General features: G+C 41.4%; 1 protein-coding gene across 3 annotated transcripts in view; it reads left to right on the top strand.

The window, feature by feature from the left end:
* The window catches only part of mapre2 (microtubule-associated protein, RP/EB family, member 2), a 100008-nt gene that overhangs the window by 59802 nt on the left and 21689 nt on the right, over positions 1-18517 (top strand). For all 3 annotated transcript variants that reach the window (XM_041189428.1, XM_041189429.1, XM_041189427.1), the window contains exon 2: positions 2069-2196. In XM_041189428.1, coding sequence (XP_041045362.1) covers positions 2076-2196 — 121 coding nt within the window. In that variant the 5' untranslated portion in view covers positions 2069-2075. The remainder of the gene's footprint in view (positions 1-2068; positions 2197-18517) is intronic.

Raw genomic sequence — 18517 nt, 5'->3', positions numbered from 1 at the left:
CTTGGAGGGCTTTTGTTCACCTCAGGACTCCATGCACTCATCTCGTAGATTTGGGAGACCAAAGAAAAAAAAAACTCCCTTTCCCCTGACTTCAGGAATGTGACAATTATAATTATCTTCAAGAAGGGAGATGAATCGTGCTGAGGAAATTTATTGAGGCATTTCTCTCTAGTCCATGGAAGGAAAAACCCTGACATGCATTCTCATGAATTACCTATTTCCTGTGGCTGAGGAAATCCTCCCAGAGACCATGTGGCTCCTCCATCGCATCTGTTCTGATGATGCCACTTTCAAAAACAGTTCCTCTGACATGTCTGTCTTCCTTCCTTAACCGAGGTTTTCCACCCACAGTGGTTGGCAGGGCCCTCAACTGTGTCCAGCCCATCTCCTGCACATCCACCCTCACATCTTCCTCTCCTTCCCAGAACCATGATAGGGTCCCCCTTGTCCTCACTTATCACCCCACCAGCCTCCGCATTCAAAGGATCATCCTCCGCCATTTCCGCCAACTCCAGCATGATGCCACCACCAAACACATCTTCCCTTCACCCCACCCCCCAAAAGCGGCATTCTGCAGGGATCGTTCCCTCCGGGACACCCTGGTCCACTCCTCCATCACCCCCTACACCTTAGCCCCCTCCCACGGCACCTTCCCATGCAACCGCAGAAGGTGCAACACCTGCTCCTTTGCTTCCCCCCTCCTCACCGTCCAAGGGCCCAAACATTCCTTTCAAATGAAGCAGCATTTCACTTGCACTTTGCTCAATTTAGTCTACTGCATTCGCTACTCCCAATGGAGAGACCAAATGCAGACTGGGTGACTGCTTTGCAGAACACCTTCGGTCTGTCCGCAAGCATGACCCAGACCTCCCTGTCACTTGCCATTTCAACACTCCATCCTGCTCTCATGCCCCCATGACCATGCTTGGTCTGCTGAATTGTCCCAGTGAAGCTCAACGCAAACTGGAGGAACAGCACCTCATCTTCCAACTAGGCACTTTACAGCCTTCCGGACTGAATATTGTGTTCAACAATTTTAGATCATGAAATCTCTCCTCCGTCCCCACCCCCTTTCCGATCCCCCTTTTTTCCAATAATTTATATATATTTTTCTTTCCCACCTATTTCCATTATTTTTAAATGTATTTCCATCCATTGTTTTATCTCTACCTTTTAGCCTATTTCGATCCCTTCCCTCCACCCCACCTTCACTAGGGTTATCCGTACATTTAAAAATAATGGAAGTAGGTGGGAAAAGAAAAATCTATATAAATTATTGGGAAAAAAGGGGGGCGAATCGGAAAGGGGGTGGGGATGGAGGAGAGAGTTCATGATCTAAAATTGTTGAACTCAATATTCAGTCCGGAAGGCCGTAAAGTGCCTAGTCGGAAGATGAGGTGCTGTTCCTCCAGTTTGCGTTGAGCTTCACTGGAACAATGCAGCATATATTTCACCTCTTTTCTATTTTTCCTTAGTTCTGTTGAAGAGTCATACAAACTTGAAATGTTAACTGTGTTCCTCTCCGCAGATGCTGTCAGACCTGCTGAGTTTTTCCAGGCATTTTTGTTTTTGTTTTGGATTTCCAGCATTGGCAGTTTTTTGCTTTTACTTATCTTGGGAGTTTTACTTGATTTTCATTGATAACGACTGCAAAAATGGGTAATGATGTTTGCACATAGGCTTTGGAATAAAGAAACCTAATGGGCTGAGTAAGCTTTCACATGCTTCTCATTGCTAATGGTTTTCTGGCAGAATGACAGTTACAACATATTGTATCCTTTTAAAACGTAAAGAAATGCATTTGATGGATTTTTAGCTTTTAAGTCGGTGAATCATGTTTTTTTTAAACACCATACATGCAGTATCTCATGCCATTTAGCATTGATGTTGCAGCAAGATGTTGCTCTTGGCAGTTGTGTGAAATGTACCTGCCTTCCAGCTCAATGAGAATCATCAGGTTGGGAGGCAAAAAGAGCTGAATAAACAAAATATTTTTTGAATACATATATAGTTTGTTTGAAACATGTTCAATCACATTAAGTTTGGATTTTTTAAAATTGTTTTTCAGTTGGGGAATGGCTGTTAATGTGTATTCAACATCTGTAACTAGTGAGAACATGAGCCGGCATGACATCATGGCCTGGATTAATGACACAGTGTGTTTAAACTACACAAAAATTGAACAACTTTGCTCAGGTAAGAATAATGTATTTTTTTTAAAAATCCCTTTTATGGTACTTTAAATAACATACGGTGGTGACTAGCTCCATCTATGGAGGTCGTTAAATTAGTCTCTGAATTATTTTATAGTGGATGAAATAATCCTTTGTACAGTAACGTGCTAACCTATTACTAGAAGCTAATTCATGTTGATGCAGAGTATTTGGAATATTTAATGTGGAACATTACTCACCCAGAATATTTGTTGTAAATCTACTGCTCTTTCTCAATATATTTTCATTGCACGCTGAACATTAATGCAAAGAAAAAATTTTGAGTCAGAGACCGACCTGACTAGAGCAAAACAGAATGAGACGCCCTAATTTTGGTTTGACACTGTATATAGCCCAATTTCAGTTAAACTTGTTTCTTATAAGTGCTCAGGAAGTATGCTGCATCCCTGGACACTTAATTAACCCACCTGATTTTTGACACCAATATTGTTCCCTTGACAGATTCCAAGTATATTAAATGTTCCTACTGTAGGAAGGAAAAGCTCCACAAGAGTATATCTGCGGGTGCAATGGTTCCCTTCTGGATTGGACAATTGGAGTCCAGGAGCCAAGCAATGTAAACATGGAGTGCCCAGTTCAAACTCAAACTGCCTCTATAATAATAAATAAAAACAAAATACACTGGAAATATTCAGCAGGTCAGGCAGCATCTGTGGGGAGAAAAGTATTAATATTTCAGATGGATAACCTTTCATCAGAGCTACCAGATCTGCTGACTATTTCCAGCATTTTTTTCTTTGTTTTTGTTTTTATTTCAGATTTCCAGCGCAGAGTTTTGCTTTTGTATTAGTGCTCAAACTGCTGCTACTGATCTCAGGTGGTGCTGTAATGAGGTGTCCAGCTCAAACAGAACTGAGTCATTCCCTTTGCGTATAGTGGCTGGAAAATTAATGTTTGTTTATCGCTAATTTTTAAAAGAAAAGAATTAAAAGCAAACTCTTTACATTGCAAATAGAGCCTGCTGTGTGCTAGCAGCTGACACTTCATAGGGCATCATTGGCAACCGCTCTTGATTCAAACATAGGAGAAAGTTGCGTTTGCCTGAGGACTCCAGTTTCTATGTCAGCGGTCAAACTACTATACTGCAGCATTCAGTAACCCTGCCTAACCGATCATAAACTCCAAAGCATCTTGTATTCTCTGCATCCACCTAAGCCAACTCTCTCTAACTGATGACTCGAGCTATAATGTCCTGCAAACACATCAACAAATAGTGACAGGTCACTTCCTTGCTGCATACTTTGTTTTTTGTAATTCTAAAATACATGAAGGAAAAACAGTTGGTGCTTTGCCATTTTTTTTTTAAAAAGTCATCAAATTGGTATGCAGGATGGTTTCTAGAGATGTCTACAGTCAAGGCTAAACCAATATAATCGAGTCAGGAGTAGAGCTCTTCTCAGAAGATTCCACAATGTTCAGCTCCATTCTCAACTCTTCAAGTGATAAGGCAATCCATTGCAGATTACAGTAGGCCCTGGATAACATCCAACCTAAACTGGAATAACATTTGCAGCACATGAGTCAGTACCAGGCAACTGTGGTAGAGAGCCCAATCATCACCCTTTGATCTTCAACAGTAACAGCATAACTGAGTCCCCCATCACAAGATATTTGCAAATGTACTAAATGAAAATACAAAGCAACATCCATAATAGATTTATGTTTTTACAAGAAATATTTTTAGAAATTAATCTTTAATTTATCAAATTTGTCAAGTAAACTCTATGCTTGATTGGAATTGAATTGTGTTGAAAATAAAATCACATCTTTTCATCCAACCTAGTTTCAAAAATCAAAGAACTGAGGATCTATAGTAGATACAATGTTTTCTGCACTTAATTTCCTTTGAAGTCAGATAACTAAATGAGTTAAAATTCATACATAAACCAATTTATTTTATTTTGTACCCGTGAAAGGTAAACAGCACTCCAATGAATAATACTTATCAATGGCAATTTGTAAGCCTAGGTACACTACACTGTATGACTCGTGCTTATCGATGCTTATTGAAGCAAGGAAATTAAAGATAACATAAAGGCAAAAACTAAGGTACACCAATTTGCAAAGGTCAGTGGCAGGCTGGAAGATTGGGAAACTTTTAAAGATCAACAAAGGGCTACTGAAAAAAATAATAAAAAGAGCAAAGGTAAATTATGAAAGAAAACTAGTGCAAAATGTAAAAACTGATAGCAAAAGCTTCTACAAGTTTATAAAAAGAAAGAGAGTAGCTAAAGTGAATGTTGGTCCCTTGGAGGATGAGACTGGGCAATTAATAGTGGGAATGCAGAAATGGCAGAGACGCTTAATCAATATTTTGCCTCAGTTTTCACGGTGGAGGACCACTAGTACCACCCTAATAGGAACAGGTAGTGCAGAAGTTATAGAGAAGGAAGAACTTAGAACAATCACCATCACTAGAGAAAAAGTAGTGAGCAAACTATTGGGATTAAAGGGTGACAAGTTCCCAGGGCCTGATGGCCTACATCCCAGGGTCTTAAAGGAAGCGGCAGCAGAGATAGTGGATGCATTGGCTGTAATATTCCAAAATTCCGTGGATTCTGGAAAGGTTCCAGTGGATTGGAAAAATGCTAATATAACGCTCTTATTCAAAAAGCAGGGGAGACAGAAAGTAGGAAACTATAGACCAGTTTAATGTCTGTCGTTAGGAAATTGTTGGAATCCATTATTAAGGAAGTAGCATTGGGGCATTTGGGGAAGTCAAAATGCAATCCATCAGAGTCAGCATGGTTTTATGAAGAGTAAATCATGTTTGACTAGTTCTTTGAAGATGTGACAAGCAAAGTGGATAATGGGGATCCTGTAGATGTAGTATATCTGGACTTCCAGAAGGCCTTTGATAAGGTGCCGCCCAAAAGATTAATACACAAGATAAGGTCACACACAGTTAGGGGTAATATATTAGCTTGGATAGAGGATTGGCTAACCAACAGAAAGTAGAGTGTCAGGATAAATGGGTCTTTTTCTGGATGGCAAGCTGTAACTAGTAGGGTGCCACAGGGTTCGGTCCTTGGGCCCCAACTATTTAGAATCTATATTAATGACTTGCATTCAGGGATAGAAGGTACCATAGCTAAATTTGCAGATGACATCAAAATAGCTGGGAAAGTCAGCTGCAATGAAGACATAAGAAATTTACAAATGGATATGGACAGGTTAGGTGAATAGGCCAAAATTTGGCAGATGGAGTTTAACGTGGATAAGTGTGAAGTTATCTATTTTGGTCGGAAGAATAAAAAGGCAACTTATTATTTAAATGGAGAGAAACTTCAGAATGCTTCAGTGCACAGGGATCTGGGTGTCCTCATGCATGAATCGCTGAAAGCTAGAATGCAGGTACAGTAGGTAATAAAGAAGGCAAATGGAATTTTGGCATCTGTTGCTAAAGGAATAGAGTATAAAAATAGGGAAGTGTTGTTGCAGCTGGACAAGACATTGGTGAGACCGCATCTGGAGTAGATAAAGTAGATGTGGAGTGGATGTTTCCCCCTGTGGAGAATTCTAGAATGAGAGGCCATCGTTTTAGGCTAAGGCATGGTAGATTAAATCAGAGATGAGGAGGAATTACTTTTCTCAAAGGGCTGTGAATCTGTGGAATTCCAGTGGAATATCTCAGAGTGCAGTGGATACCGGGATGCTGAATAAATTTGAGGAGGAGATAGACAAAGCAAAAAGCAGTCTTTAGGAAGATAGAAACATAGGAACAGGAGTAGGCCATTTAGCCCCTTTGTTCTGTTCCTTCATTCAGGCAGATCATGGCTGATCTGCAACCCAACTCCATATGCCCACCATTGCTCTATATCCTTGGTACCTTTTGGATAACAAAAAACATTCAATCTAAGTTTAAAATTAACAATTGATTTTTTTGTATCAATTATTGCTTGCGAAAGAGAGTTCCAAATCCACCCTGTGTGAAGAAGTGTTTTCTGATTTCATTCCCGAAATCTTCAGGCTATGTCCGCTAGACCTAGACTCCCCAACTAGTGGAAATAGTTTCTGCCATTACCCTATCTGTTCTTCTTAATATCTTGAAAACTTCAATCAAATCACCCTTTAATCTTCTACATTCCAGGGAATACAGCCCAAGTTTGTTCAGTCTCTCCTCCTGATGTAACCTTTGGAATCCAAGTACATGAACGTAGGAGCAGGAGTGGGCCATTCAGCTCATGGAGTCTGCTTCACAATTCAATACAATTATGGCTGATTATCCACTTCAGTGCCTTTTTTCCTCCACTATCTCCATATCCCTTTGTTATTAGTAATTAGAAATCTGTCAATCTCTGCTTTAAACATACTCAATGACTGAGCTTCCACAGCCCTTTAGAGTAGAGAATTCCAAAGATTCGTAAACCTCTGAGTAAAAGCATTTTTCCTCATCTCGATTATAAGTGGCTTCCCCCTTATTTTGAAATTGTGTTCCCTGGCTCTCGACTCCCCAACCAGGGGAAACATCTTGCCTGCATCTACCCTGTTTATCGCTTTAAGTATTTTGTAGGTTTCAATAAGATGATCTCTCATTCTTCAAAACTCTGAAGAATTCAGGCCCAGTTTCCCCAATATCTTCACCAGGACAGTCCTGCCATCCCAGTAACAAGACTGTTGAACCTTTGCTGCACTCCCTCTATGACAATAATATCCTTCCTAAGGTAAGGAGACCAAAACTGTACACGGTACTCCAGGTGCAGTCTAACCAAGGTTTTATACAACTGAAGCAAGATTTTGCTACTCCTGTACTCAAATCCTCATGCGATTTAAAGGCTAACATACCATTAGCCTTCCTAATTGCTTGCTGCACCTGTATATTAGCCTTCAGTGACTTATTGAATAGGATGCCCAGGTCTCTTTGTACATCTACATTTTCTAATCTCTCATCTTTTAAGAAATACTCTGCCCTGCTTTTCCTATCGAAGTGGATAGCTTCCCATTTTTCCACATTGTATTATACCTGCCATGTTCTTGCCCATTCAGTAAGTCTGTCCAAATTCCCTTGAAGCTGCTTTGCATCTTCCTCACAACATAAATTCCCACCTAACTTTGTGTCATCCAGGAAATTGGAAATATTACGTTTAGTCCCCACATCCGAATATGGATATACATTGTGAACAACTGAGGCCCAAGTACTGATCTTTGCAGTCTCCCACTAGTCACAGCTTGCCAACATGAGAATGACCCATTTATTTCCTACTCTCTGTTTACCAATCCTTAATTCGTGCTAGTATATTACCTTCCACCCCATGTGATTTAATTTTGCTAACCAACCTCCTGTGGGAGACTTCCCACTTGGAAAATCCAAGAACACTATGTCCGCTGACAACTTTATCAATTCTGTTGGTAACATCCTCAAAAAAAAACTCAGGTTCGTCAAACATAATTTATCATTCATAAATCCATGTTGTTTATGCACAATCAGATCATTATTATCGTAGGGTGGAATTTTCTGGCCCTGTTGGCATCAGATGTCATGGGGGTTGGCGGGGGTGGGGGGGCAATATGGCAAGAAGGCTAAAAATAGGTTTCACGCTGTCGTGAAATCAGTTTGCAATTGTCTGCTCCACCCATCAATGGTGGACCACGTTTCCTGGTCTGCATGTCGGGAACCTAATTTCAATACTTCAGCATCTCATTATAAGCCTTGCTCGCTGGAACCATTCCCACCACCCTGGATCATCTAGGCAATCACACCGACTGTGGTAATCTGAGGTGCGATACACCTTTAAGAGAATGTGAGCAGATTGACCACGAAATTGTATTGCCCAATTGCTGTGTTGTTCGGGCTACATTGTTAATCAGTAGTTTTAGAATGGGTTTTGGTCTGAGGGGCATACGTGTTAGTGCTCCATTATTTATGTGAAGCATGTGCTTTATTTTACAATGGTCTCTTCGTCTACATCACCTTGACTACCAACTCACTCATCAATAGATAGACATGCAACCATGTTCGCTGAACAAAGCGACCTGATAGAAGGAACATAACTGGCGAAGAGGCAAAGGCCGCAGGAATTAAACAGAAGTGAATCAACCATACCTTGCAGATGATTGTAAAGTACAGCCTTCATCATAGTCATCGAAATTATCTTTCTCCAGTATGCCACAGATTGGCCATATTGAGCCGTTTGATCAGACCACGATGACTGGTCACGTTACATTGAACACCTTGTGTTTTTTTTTGGCCAGCGACATATCAGGGTAGGAGAAGAGCTGAGCGATCTCTTATCGATGTGTGGCAGTAAAACGTATAGTCTAATTCGTAGTCTAAAGGCACCCAAAGCCCCAGATTCCAAGAGCTTTGAGTTGGTAAATTTTGTGAAAAGCCACTTTCAGCCAAAACCCTTGGTAACTATGTACGTTTTAATTTTAATTTGTTAATTCGAGGTGTCGCGCCCCTGTAGAGTCGCTTGCTATCTAGCACCCTTAAAACAATTGACAGAGCATTGTGGGTTCGGGACATCAATTAATGACATGTTACTTTGTGGGATTAATGAAGACACCATTCAAAAAAGGTTGTTATCAGAAACTAATTTAGACTTAAGCAAGGTGCTGGAGAGCGCAGTCAGGGATTCAGAAGCAATAAAGGGAGCACAAAATGGCACCATCCTTTGCATCAGAAGCACTGGTTAGAAATGGTGCGAAAGTGCAGGGCTCTGCGGAAAGGCAGGAAACAGCTACCATTAACAAACCAGCAAAAAGCAATGGGTTAACAGAGAAAACTTACAACAATAACGACAGAAATGGAACCAGACAGCCTACAAACTAACAATTTAAAAGAATTGAATGTTTCTTCTGCCATCATATACATAAGTAATGGGCACATTATGCGACATTGTAAAGATAAACTATGACGAAACTTTAAGCAAAAAGGTAGAAATCGTGAAATCAATATAATAGGGGAACCAGAAGACACAGTCAGATATTTACTCACTATACAACTTAGATTGGCTCTATTTTACCCATTTTTACGTGATGGTGAAAGTCAACAAAAAACCCATCCGAATGGAGGTGGATACAGGGGCATCCATGACAGTTATAGGGGAACATGCATTCAAATATCCTAAATGGAGAAGACCACCCATTAAATCTGGAAAATTCAGATGTTAAATTAAAGTCATATACTGGTGAAGACGTACGAGTAAGAGGTATATGCAAGGTTCCAGTACAGTATGGAATGTTAATCTACCAATAGTGGTAGCAGGGGAGGGTCCAAGTCTACTTGGTTGGAACTGGCTTAAGGAAATAAAGTTAATTGGACCGAGATTTTTCAACTCTGAACAAAAGATCCGCAAGATTTTTTACAGAAATATGCCTCTGTTTTTAGAGAGGGGTTTGGACTGCAAGCTAAAATTCTCATGGATCCTGAGGCAACCCTCAGATTCATGAAGGTGAGGCCAGTACCCTTTGCTTTGCGAGGAAAAGTTGATATCGAATTAGATAGGCTGGAAAGTTTGGGAGTCTTGCAGCCTGTACAGTTTTCCAAATGGGCAGCACCCATAGTTACAGTGCTAAAGCCTCAACCAGAGTGCGTGAATAGGCGGGGATTGCAAGTTGACTGTTAACAAAGTGACCTGACTAGACAGGCATCGTATACCGAAAATTGATGAATTGTACTCCAAGCTGGCAGAGGGAACCGCACATACGAAGCTCAACATGAGCCGTGCTTACCAGCAAGTCAAACTAGAAAAGACCTCTTGGGACTTCAACTATCAACACACGGGGTTATACCAATATATCCGGTTACCCTTTGTCTTGTCTGCTTGTGCCATTTTCCAAAGGACCATGGAAAATCTACTTGGATTGCCCCATGTTGTGGTTTATCTCTAATGCCTGGCTAACCTGGAAGAGATGTTGAAGAGTTTCTTATAAATGGGAGTTCGTTTGAAAGAGATAAATGTACCTTCCAAGCAAAAGAAGTGGTTTACTTGGGCCATAGAGTCGACATGCAGGGCCTTCACCCAGTAAAAGAAAAGGTGAGAGCTATTCGTGAGGTGCCAGCACTGAAAAACACCATTGAACTCAAGTCCTTCTTGGGAATGATTAACTATTATGGCTGTTTTCCCTCAAATTTGTCTACAGTGCTGGCTCCATTATACAGTTTGCTCAAGAAAAACTGCAGGTGGTCTTGGCAAGCTCCACAACAAGAGGCTTTTACGACGGTAAAACAGTTGTTACATTCCTCTGCCCTGTTGGTACATTTTGACCCCAAGAAAGAATTAATTTTGACCTGCAATGCATCCCCTTATGGAGTAAGGGCAGTACTCTCCTAGCGGATGGCTCCAAACGACCCATTGCTTACGTCTCAAGAACACTTAATGTTGCAGAACAAAGATACTCACAAATGGAGAAAGAAGGTTTATCCATTATATTTGGCATAAGTTCCACTGATACATCTATGCTTGCCACTTTACCTTTGTATCCGACCACAAGCCACTACTAGGCTTGTTTGGTGAAGGCAAGGCAATACCCCCAATTGCTTTGGCACGCATCCAAAGGTGGGCATTGATTCTAGCTGCTTATGAATATGCTTTTATCCACCGGCCGGGAAGCCAGATTGCAAATGCCGACGCACTGAGCCGATTACCTCTAAAAACAAAGCAATGTGAACATCCCAATTTCTCAAGAATTTGTCTTTTTGTTATTAAACTTTTTGGATTTGTCACCAGTACATGCCAATCAAATAAGAGAGTGGACAAACCGCAATCCAGTTTTGTTCACGTAAGAAAACAGGTCTTACAGAGATGGTCTAACGAGCCAAAGTCCGACGAAGTGAAACCCTATTTTAATAGGAGATATGAGCTCACCAGCCAGGGTGGCATCTCACTGTGGCGAGCGAGAGCCGCTGTGTCTCCGAGAATAAGAGAGCCATTATTGACCGAGTTGCATAGTGCTCACTCCAGCATCTCTCAAATGAAAATGTTGGTGCACAGCTACTTATGGTGGCCAAGGATGGATACAGAAATTGAAAACTTAGTCAAGAGCTGCATACAGCGTCAACAGGTACAAAAATTGCATCCCTGGGAATGGTCAGGAAGGCCATGGTCCGCCTCCACGTTGACTACATGTGACCTTTTTTGGGCATAATGTTTCTCTTGATTGTAGATGCTCACTCAAAGTGAATGGATGTATACGAAGTAAGGTCACCCACATCTGTTGCTACCGTAGACATTGCATCAGAGTTTTGCGATACACGGATTACTGGAAATGATAGTGTCTGATAATGGAACGGCATTCACCAGCGGGGAATTTCAAAGATTTGCGAGTCTCAATGGCATAACACATGTCAAGACCTCGCCATGCCACCCTGCATCCAATGGGTTGGCTGAGAGGCCAGCCCAGACCTTCAAGTCTGGATTGAAAAAACTGGAGAGAGATTCTATTGCAACTAGATTATCACGTTTCCTACTCGACTATAGGAATATGCCACACATGACCGCTGGTATTGCCCCCGCAGAGTTATTGATGAAGAGGTGTCTCAGGACATGTTTGAGCCTCAAGGCGGAATTTAGCAGGAGGAGGTAAAGAGAAGTCAGGAGGCCCAAAAAAATAGACACAATTACTCCAGTTGCAAAATAAAACTTCACAGTTGGGACACCCATTTTTTTGCAAAGAACTTTGGAGATAGGCCCAAAGGGCTATCAGTTGAAGTTAGTGCAGGGACAGGACCTCACGCATCGGTCAAAGGTCGGATAAATAGAGGACACATAGATCATCTCAGGAAAAGGGAAACGGGTCTCCAAGAAAGGATGTGCCAAGCATTCCTGTTTTGAGTCTACACCACATGTGGAAGGAACTCCCCTTGGTTTGGAAGTGCCTGCAGGATCTGTTGAGCCTGAGAGGGTCGAAGAAACAAACTTACAGGCTCCTACTGGAGAGCCTAGTGAACAACTAACTCCTGAGAGGGAGGCCTCGGATAAACCATCTGAAGTCGTAAAACTACGATGTTCGACAAGTTTGAAGAAGTTAAAACTAAATAGTTTATTTATGTAAGTATTTATGTAAATAGTTGATAAATTGTAAAGATTGTAACTTGTACCTTCGAGTAAAGAGAGGGTGATGTGGTAATCTGAGGTGCAATACACCTTTAAGAGAATGTGAACAGATTGACCACGTGATTGTACTTCCCAATTTCTGTGTAGTATGGGCCACATTGTTAATCAGTGGTTTTAGAATAGGTTTTGGTCTGAGAAGCACACGCTCGGTGCTCCGTTACTTATGTGAATAAATGGCATGTGCCTCATTTTACAATGGTCTCTTCATCTATATCGCGTTGACTACCAACTCACTCATCATTAGTTCAGCGGGCAACTATGTTTATTGAACAAAGCAACCCAACTAAAGGAACGTAACACCGACATATTTCACAACTATACATAAGTATGTCAGCATGTCCTGTTAGGTCTGCGAAAAACGGTAAATTTTAAAACTTACTGGTGCATCTCCCTCGCCATCTTTTGCAAGTGCTCACTTTAGTTTTATGGAGTTGGTGCCTCCAGATGTTGGGCAAGGCAGTGGTGAGGTTTTCAAAGGCATATTGCCTCCATGCTTCGTGGCAGCCATACCATTGCTAGGTACAACATTTCGAATTGGACTTTTGACTGCATTATTATCAGTCAGAATATTTGTGCAACTTGGGTGGACAGCAAGCTGCACTTCACTCAGGACTTCGCAGTTTGTTTGCCTACCTTGCTTTGATCAGCACTCGGTCATCAGTGCCAGGCTTCGCAGGCAGAATCACATCACTTTTAGGGGAGCTCATGGGCAGGTTTCTACCTACCAGACCAGGCATAAGGCAGGGATTACTTTTCAATGGCTGCAAGGCTGGGGCTTAATTTGCGAAGGCAGAGAAGTGGCCTCAGGCAGGGTAAGAGGCTGCAGGGAGAGGGCTGTACTAGGGAAGGTGGGTATCCCAGGGTGTGTGTGTGGGGCACATGTTGATCTCTGCAAGTAGCCTCGAGATGGTGAGGGCTGAGGAGGCAGCCTCCAGAGGAGATAAGGCCAGATGGAGGTGTGGGAGAGTGAATGGTGATTTTCCTTGAGCTGGCAGTGATTGAGATGCCAGTGAATGAGTGAGCTTGTGAATGTGTGAGTTTAGAGTGAAACTTACCCTGACAGCATAGAGATGGGTGGTTGACCTCTTGTGTGCAGCATTGGCACTGACCACCTCTGCCACTGCCTCCCAAGCCGCAGTGGTGAGACTGATGGGTAGAGGACGTTGCAGCGGGCCTCCACAGCATCCACAAGGCATCCCAGGGCTGGGTCACTGAATCAGGGGGCTGCACTCTTCTTTGCCTTTGAGGCTGTCTTCACAGCAGTCCTGGGCAGCAAGTATTGGGAAATGTGTTCGCAGCTGAAGTTTAAATATTGTGCCCTGTGTGAGGAAGCAGCTAGGTAATGATGTGGTTGGCAAATCTGAGGATGCCTGCCAGTGAGATGGTTGCATAATTAATGAAGCAGGAATGGGACAGTATGGTGCGAAGATCCACCATTATGTCTGGTGGGTAAAACGCTCTTTTTCCCGCCCGCTATCGCACTTAGGACGGAATCGTCCCAGATTTGAACTGTTCATTTATCACATCCTTTAAAACAGATTCCAGCATTTTCCCTTCTACTGATGTAAGGCTAACAGGTCTCTAGTTCCCTGTTTTCTCTCTCCCTCGCTTCTTAAATAGTGGGATGATGTTTGCTACCTTCCAATCTGCAAGAACAGTTTCAGAATCTATAGAATTTTGGAAGATGATCTTGAATGTGTCCACTATTATTCTGGTAAAGCTACACTCCTTTCCTTGAAAGGCCAACATACCCTTCCAAAGGCACTGACCACCAGTTCTATTAATAATACTCCAGGTGTGGTTATATAGGGCTTTATACAGCTGAAGCATGACAACTTCTACCCCCTTGTATTCTAGTCTTCTAGATATACCATAAAGGACAGAATTCCAATTAGCCTTTTTGATTATTTGCTGTACCTATTCATGATATTTTAATGTTCTATATCTCTGGACCCCCAAGTCTTTTTGGACACATTTTAGCTTTTTACCATTTCAAAATACTGTGCTTGATTCTTTTAGGTCCAAAGTGGATTACCAACATATTTGTCTATGATGAAACCCACTTGCCACAGTTTTGCCCACTCAATTTTTAATTTTAAAAAATGTTTATGCTTCCATTTACAGTGCTTACAATACTGCTTATCTTTTGTGTCATTGACTTGCTTATATATCTGTCTTTCTATTCAAACATCTGACTTGTTGGTAAATGCAACACGGATCCTTGCAGAACACAGTCTAATTGGCAGAGGGCCAATTATCTGCCCATTATCACTACTTTTTATTTCCTACTACTCAGGCAATTTCCTAATCAGGTCAATAATTCCATGCGCTTCAACTTTAGCCAACAGCGGCCCCCACCCCCACCAAACTTTGATAGAATTCAGCCATGTTCATCAGGCATGATTAACCTTTACAAATCCATGCTGGTGCTCTTTGATCAGCTGGATATTTCTATGTTGGTATTTTCAAGTGAATTTACCTGTTCATCAATCAAATCATTAATTGTTTTAAAAACCAGCATTAAATCTCCTGTGGGAAAAAGTCTCCTCAATTCTCAGTTCTCATTCCTGCTATCATCCTGGTGCATTTATTTTTTTTTCCCAATGGCTTTTATGTCATTTTCATATTAGGGTACTGAAAACTACAATGATGTATAGGCAAACAATGATTTTCATCAGCTGGTATTTATGAAGGATGTTTCAAGGTCTTTTTGCAGTTGCGGGTTGTTTGGGGAGTAGTGGGTGAGAGACATGTGAATGACTGACTGACTGACCTGAATCACAACAGGTCCTCCATTATCCATTACAGAACTAATAAATCTGAGGTACCAGCCAACCCTGATGCTAGACATAGGTGGCTAAACAGAAAAACAAGCTGCAGATTTGGTTTGAGGTGACACTCCTGCTTCAGCAGCATAAGTGTGTAGAATGTATAGTTCTGTAACAGCAGTATCAATGCTTTTAGCTTCAGGAAGAGCTGAAATATTTCAGCCTGAGGATTCATTGGGAGTAACTTTCAACTTTGGTGGGGGCCTGAATCTAGTGGTATGTAATCAGTTGACTATTAGCCTTCTTAATTGTCCTTTCCATTAAATTCAGTGGAAAGAAAAATCGAACATGGTGTGTAACAGGTAGCCAATCTAACTCTTCCAATTTTATGCCCCATCAAAGTCAAAAGTTAGGCCCATCAGTGTGGAGTTGAACCGGCACAGGATAGACAATGTAACAGAATGAGCGCCCTTAAAGGTGTTTCCACCATGTGTGTGCATGGATATTCTTCATACACTGTCATGATACATAAGGGCTAGGCATGAGTTCATGTAGTTCACAAGTCTGTGATGCTGTCTGAACCCTCCATGAAGTACTATAAAATGCTCATATTACAACTCATTACATAAGTTTTTTTTTTGTATGGTTGTCAATGTTTAAATCGATTGTTTTTGTTGTATTTTCATATCTGCTATGTAAAGGAGTTATATTTTAGCTGATACAGTATTCTGCTCCAAGTCGCACACTATCCTGATTTATAAAATATTTTGCTGTCCCTTCATCGTCATTGAGTCGAAATTCTGGAATTCCCTACCCAAAAGCACTGTGGGATTGCTTTTATGACACTGACTACAACGCTTCAACAAGGCGGCTCACCACTGCCTCCACAAGGGTAACTAGGGATGAGAAATAGTTGCTGGCCTTGATGGTGATGTCCAAATTGCAAGAATCAACAAAAAATGTTTTAAATTACGGTTAATACCACTTCCTGGTACCCTTGCCACATCAAGTCAACTAAACGTCCAGTGGTGCTTAAGATGCATGAGACAACTGTTTACCAAAACATGGTACATAGTGTCCTCTGTGCTTTAGGTTCTCTGCCCATAATTGCCTGGGAATATTACAATGCCCCAGCTCTGGCAAGGAGAAGTTGAGAAGTAGTAGGGGTGGGGTGAAAGTAAATATTACCATAGATAAAGCTCTTTCTCAAAGCACTCCTGCCTCAACAAGGTGCTCTTGTCTGCAGATGTTGTTCCAGCAGTGATGCGGTTCCTCAAGAAAATTAACTCCTCTTGCCAACAGTGCCAGGCTCCAATGGTGTCAAGAGACATTCCGCTATCTATTTTTGGTGAGGTTTCAGAATATGCCAGAAAGTTCCTTGGTGCTGACTAGTATTGGGAGGAGGTATGCTCCAATTGTTGCTCTAATACATATGAGTTTTGCTAAGGATTTTTGCTAACCTTTCTCCACATTCCCAATCCACATCAATGACATTAGTCCTTAATGTGTGAAGCAATGACGGTCGTCTTTGGTGCCCCACACAAATGATAATAATTCACAGGGAGAGGGTTTAATCTTCATCAGTTCCTCTATTTGCAAGATAATTGAGTGCTCATATCCCTTCTTGGAGGACTGAGAATGCATCTCCCTTGTCTGTATCGCCAACCTAATCCTGCAGATCCCACCTGAAGTGGTGAATTTGGCCGAACCCAAGAATCAGTGGAAGAATGAAATCAAACCTTAGCATGTTTTATAGCAACTGTCTGACATTGAGCATTGTTATTTGGCTGCAATGCCCAGATGGACTGGAGGTTGAAGGTTTCACTTTTGAAAGATCTCCCAAAATTCCCACTTTCTCACTCTTTAGTCTTCGTAGAGGTTTTGGCTTCCCATTATTTCTAGATCACCACTAAGGGAGTTCACAAGGGGTCCGGTAACCTGCAAAGTAGAGACAACCTGCTGGATTTATTGCACTTTTGCTTGATTTGCTGCATGCTGCACTAGTTTCTTGACTTGTCACTTTTCAAATATTGAATGAACATGGGGGAGGGTTTTGTCCATGAAACAAATCCTGTCCTGTCCTGTCCAATACAAGACAAGCAACTGGACTCAAAGCAAGTGTGTCTTTTCACCAGGGTCAGTGCAAATCAGGGTCATCTGTTATCAAATGCATTGGACTAAATTTTCAGGTTATAAAAATTCGCAGTACTGTACAGGTGTTCCCAATGCTTGGTCCATTGTCTACAGGCCTGTTTGAACATGTTTCAGTTGTTCTCAAGTTGTAACTGTTACAGGTGTCCCTTGCATATCTCAATTCAGTTATTAAGGCACTTTGATCAATCGCTGCTACAATAAGCCTCATGAAGATGCCTACTTTCACATCATACATACCTGAGTTCAGCTTTCCCAGTTTCAGGTGCTTCCTTTCAGCCTTATCCTAAGGCCTGCATGGTACCCTCAAGACAGCTGCGCACTCATGTAGTTGTCAGTTTACTCTCCATGAGAGGTCAAAGTTGCGATGTCAAAAGCCATCTTGAGATCCAAGATTGACTTTTCATCTCCAATTGAATCAATGCACCTTTGTACCAGCCAGTGGAAATAGACCAATCCTTTTCTCTGGAATAATCTTGAGTGGATCTTCCTACAGGCACCATACTTATTTGAAACTGGGAACAGATGCACCCTTAAACTGGTGGGGAAGTTTGTGATAGAACCATGTTATCTCTGATGTTATAACTAATTGAAAAATCTTTGGCATTTTAAATCAACACTCTTGATCCTTTTTCACCAGCTACTAGTATGGTTATCCAAAATAGAAATATTATATTTTAAGACGTTTAAAGATTGTAGCAGGAATTTTCTAGCCCCTCATGTTGGCAGGATCTTCTGGTCCCACCGTTGTGAATGGAGATTTCAGTGGCTCGCCAGCACTGTCGCGGGGGAAACCCGCTGCAGGGGGCTGGAAAATTCTGGCCAGTATGTGAGAAATTAGTTTCAGCTGATAATGTAGAAATGCACCAGCATAGGTTTATTTCCAGAAATATTTTTTGTATCCTCTGGTAGGATGAATATGCAATATGCTTGCTATTGAAATTAAAAGAATACATAATTTGTGCATCAATGCTTGTGTCAATTTGTCATGGATAAATGTGTAATTGCATGTCTAGTTTTTCATGTTTTCGTTTTTAACAGATGTTGAAGTCTTAAGTAAACCTTTATACATCCAGGAGACCTTCATTTCAAATTTGTGTTTTTGATGTTTAATACCACTTTGTTTTCCAGCATGACTAAAAACAATTGCTTAATGCTGTGCATTTACTTGAATCTTCATTAGCTCTACTAAAAGCTGAAAAATGACCCATTTTTCCATTTGTTTCAATCCAGCAATGCAAGTTAAATTCTTAATTGAGAGAGTAATTTTAATAATCTGGCTAGCCTTTTTGGTAATCATCTGATT

This window comes from Carcharodon carcharias, chromosome 6 (genome assembly GCF_017639515.1).
Source record: "Carcharodon carcharias isolate sCarCar2 chromosome 6, sCarCar2.pri, whole genome shotgun sequence".
Classification (NCBI taxonomy): domain Eukaryota; kingdom Metazoa; phylum Chordata; class Chondrichthyes; order Lamniformes; family Lamnidae; genus Carcharodon; species Carcharodon carcharias.
Note: the sequence above shows the minus strand (reverse complement) of the source record. Positions and strands in the feature narration are given on the sequence as shown.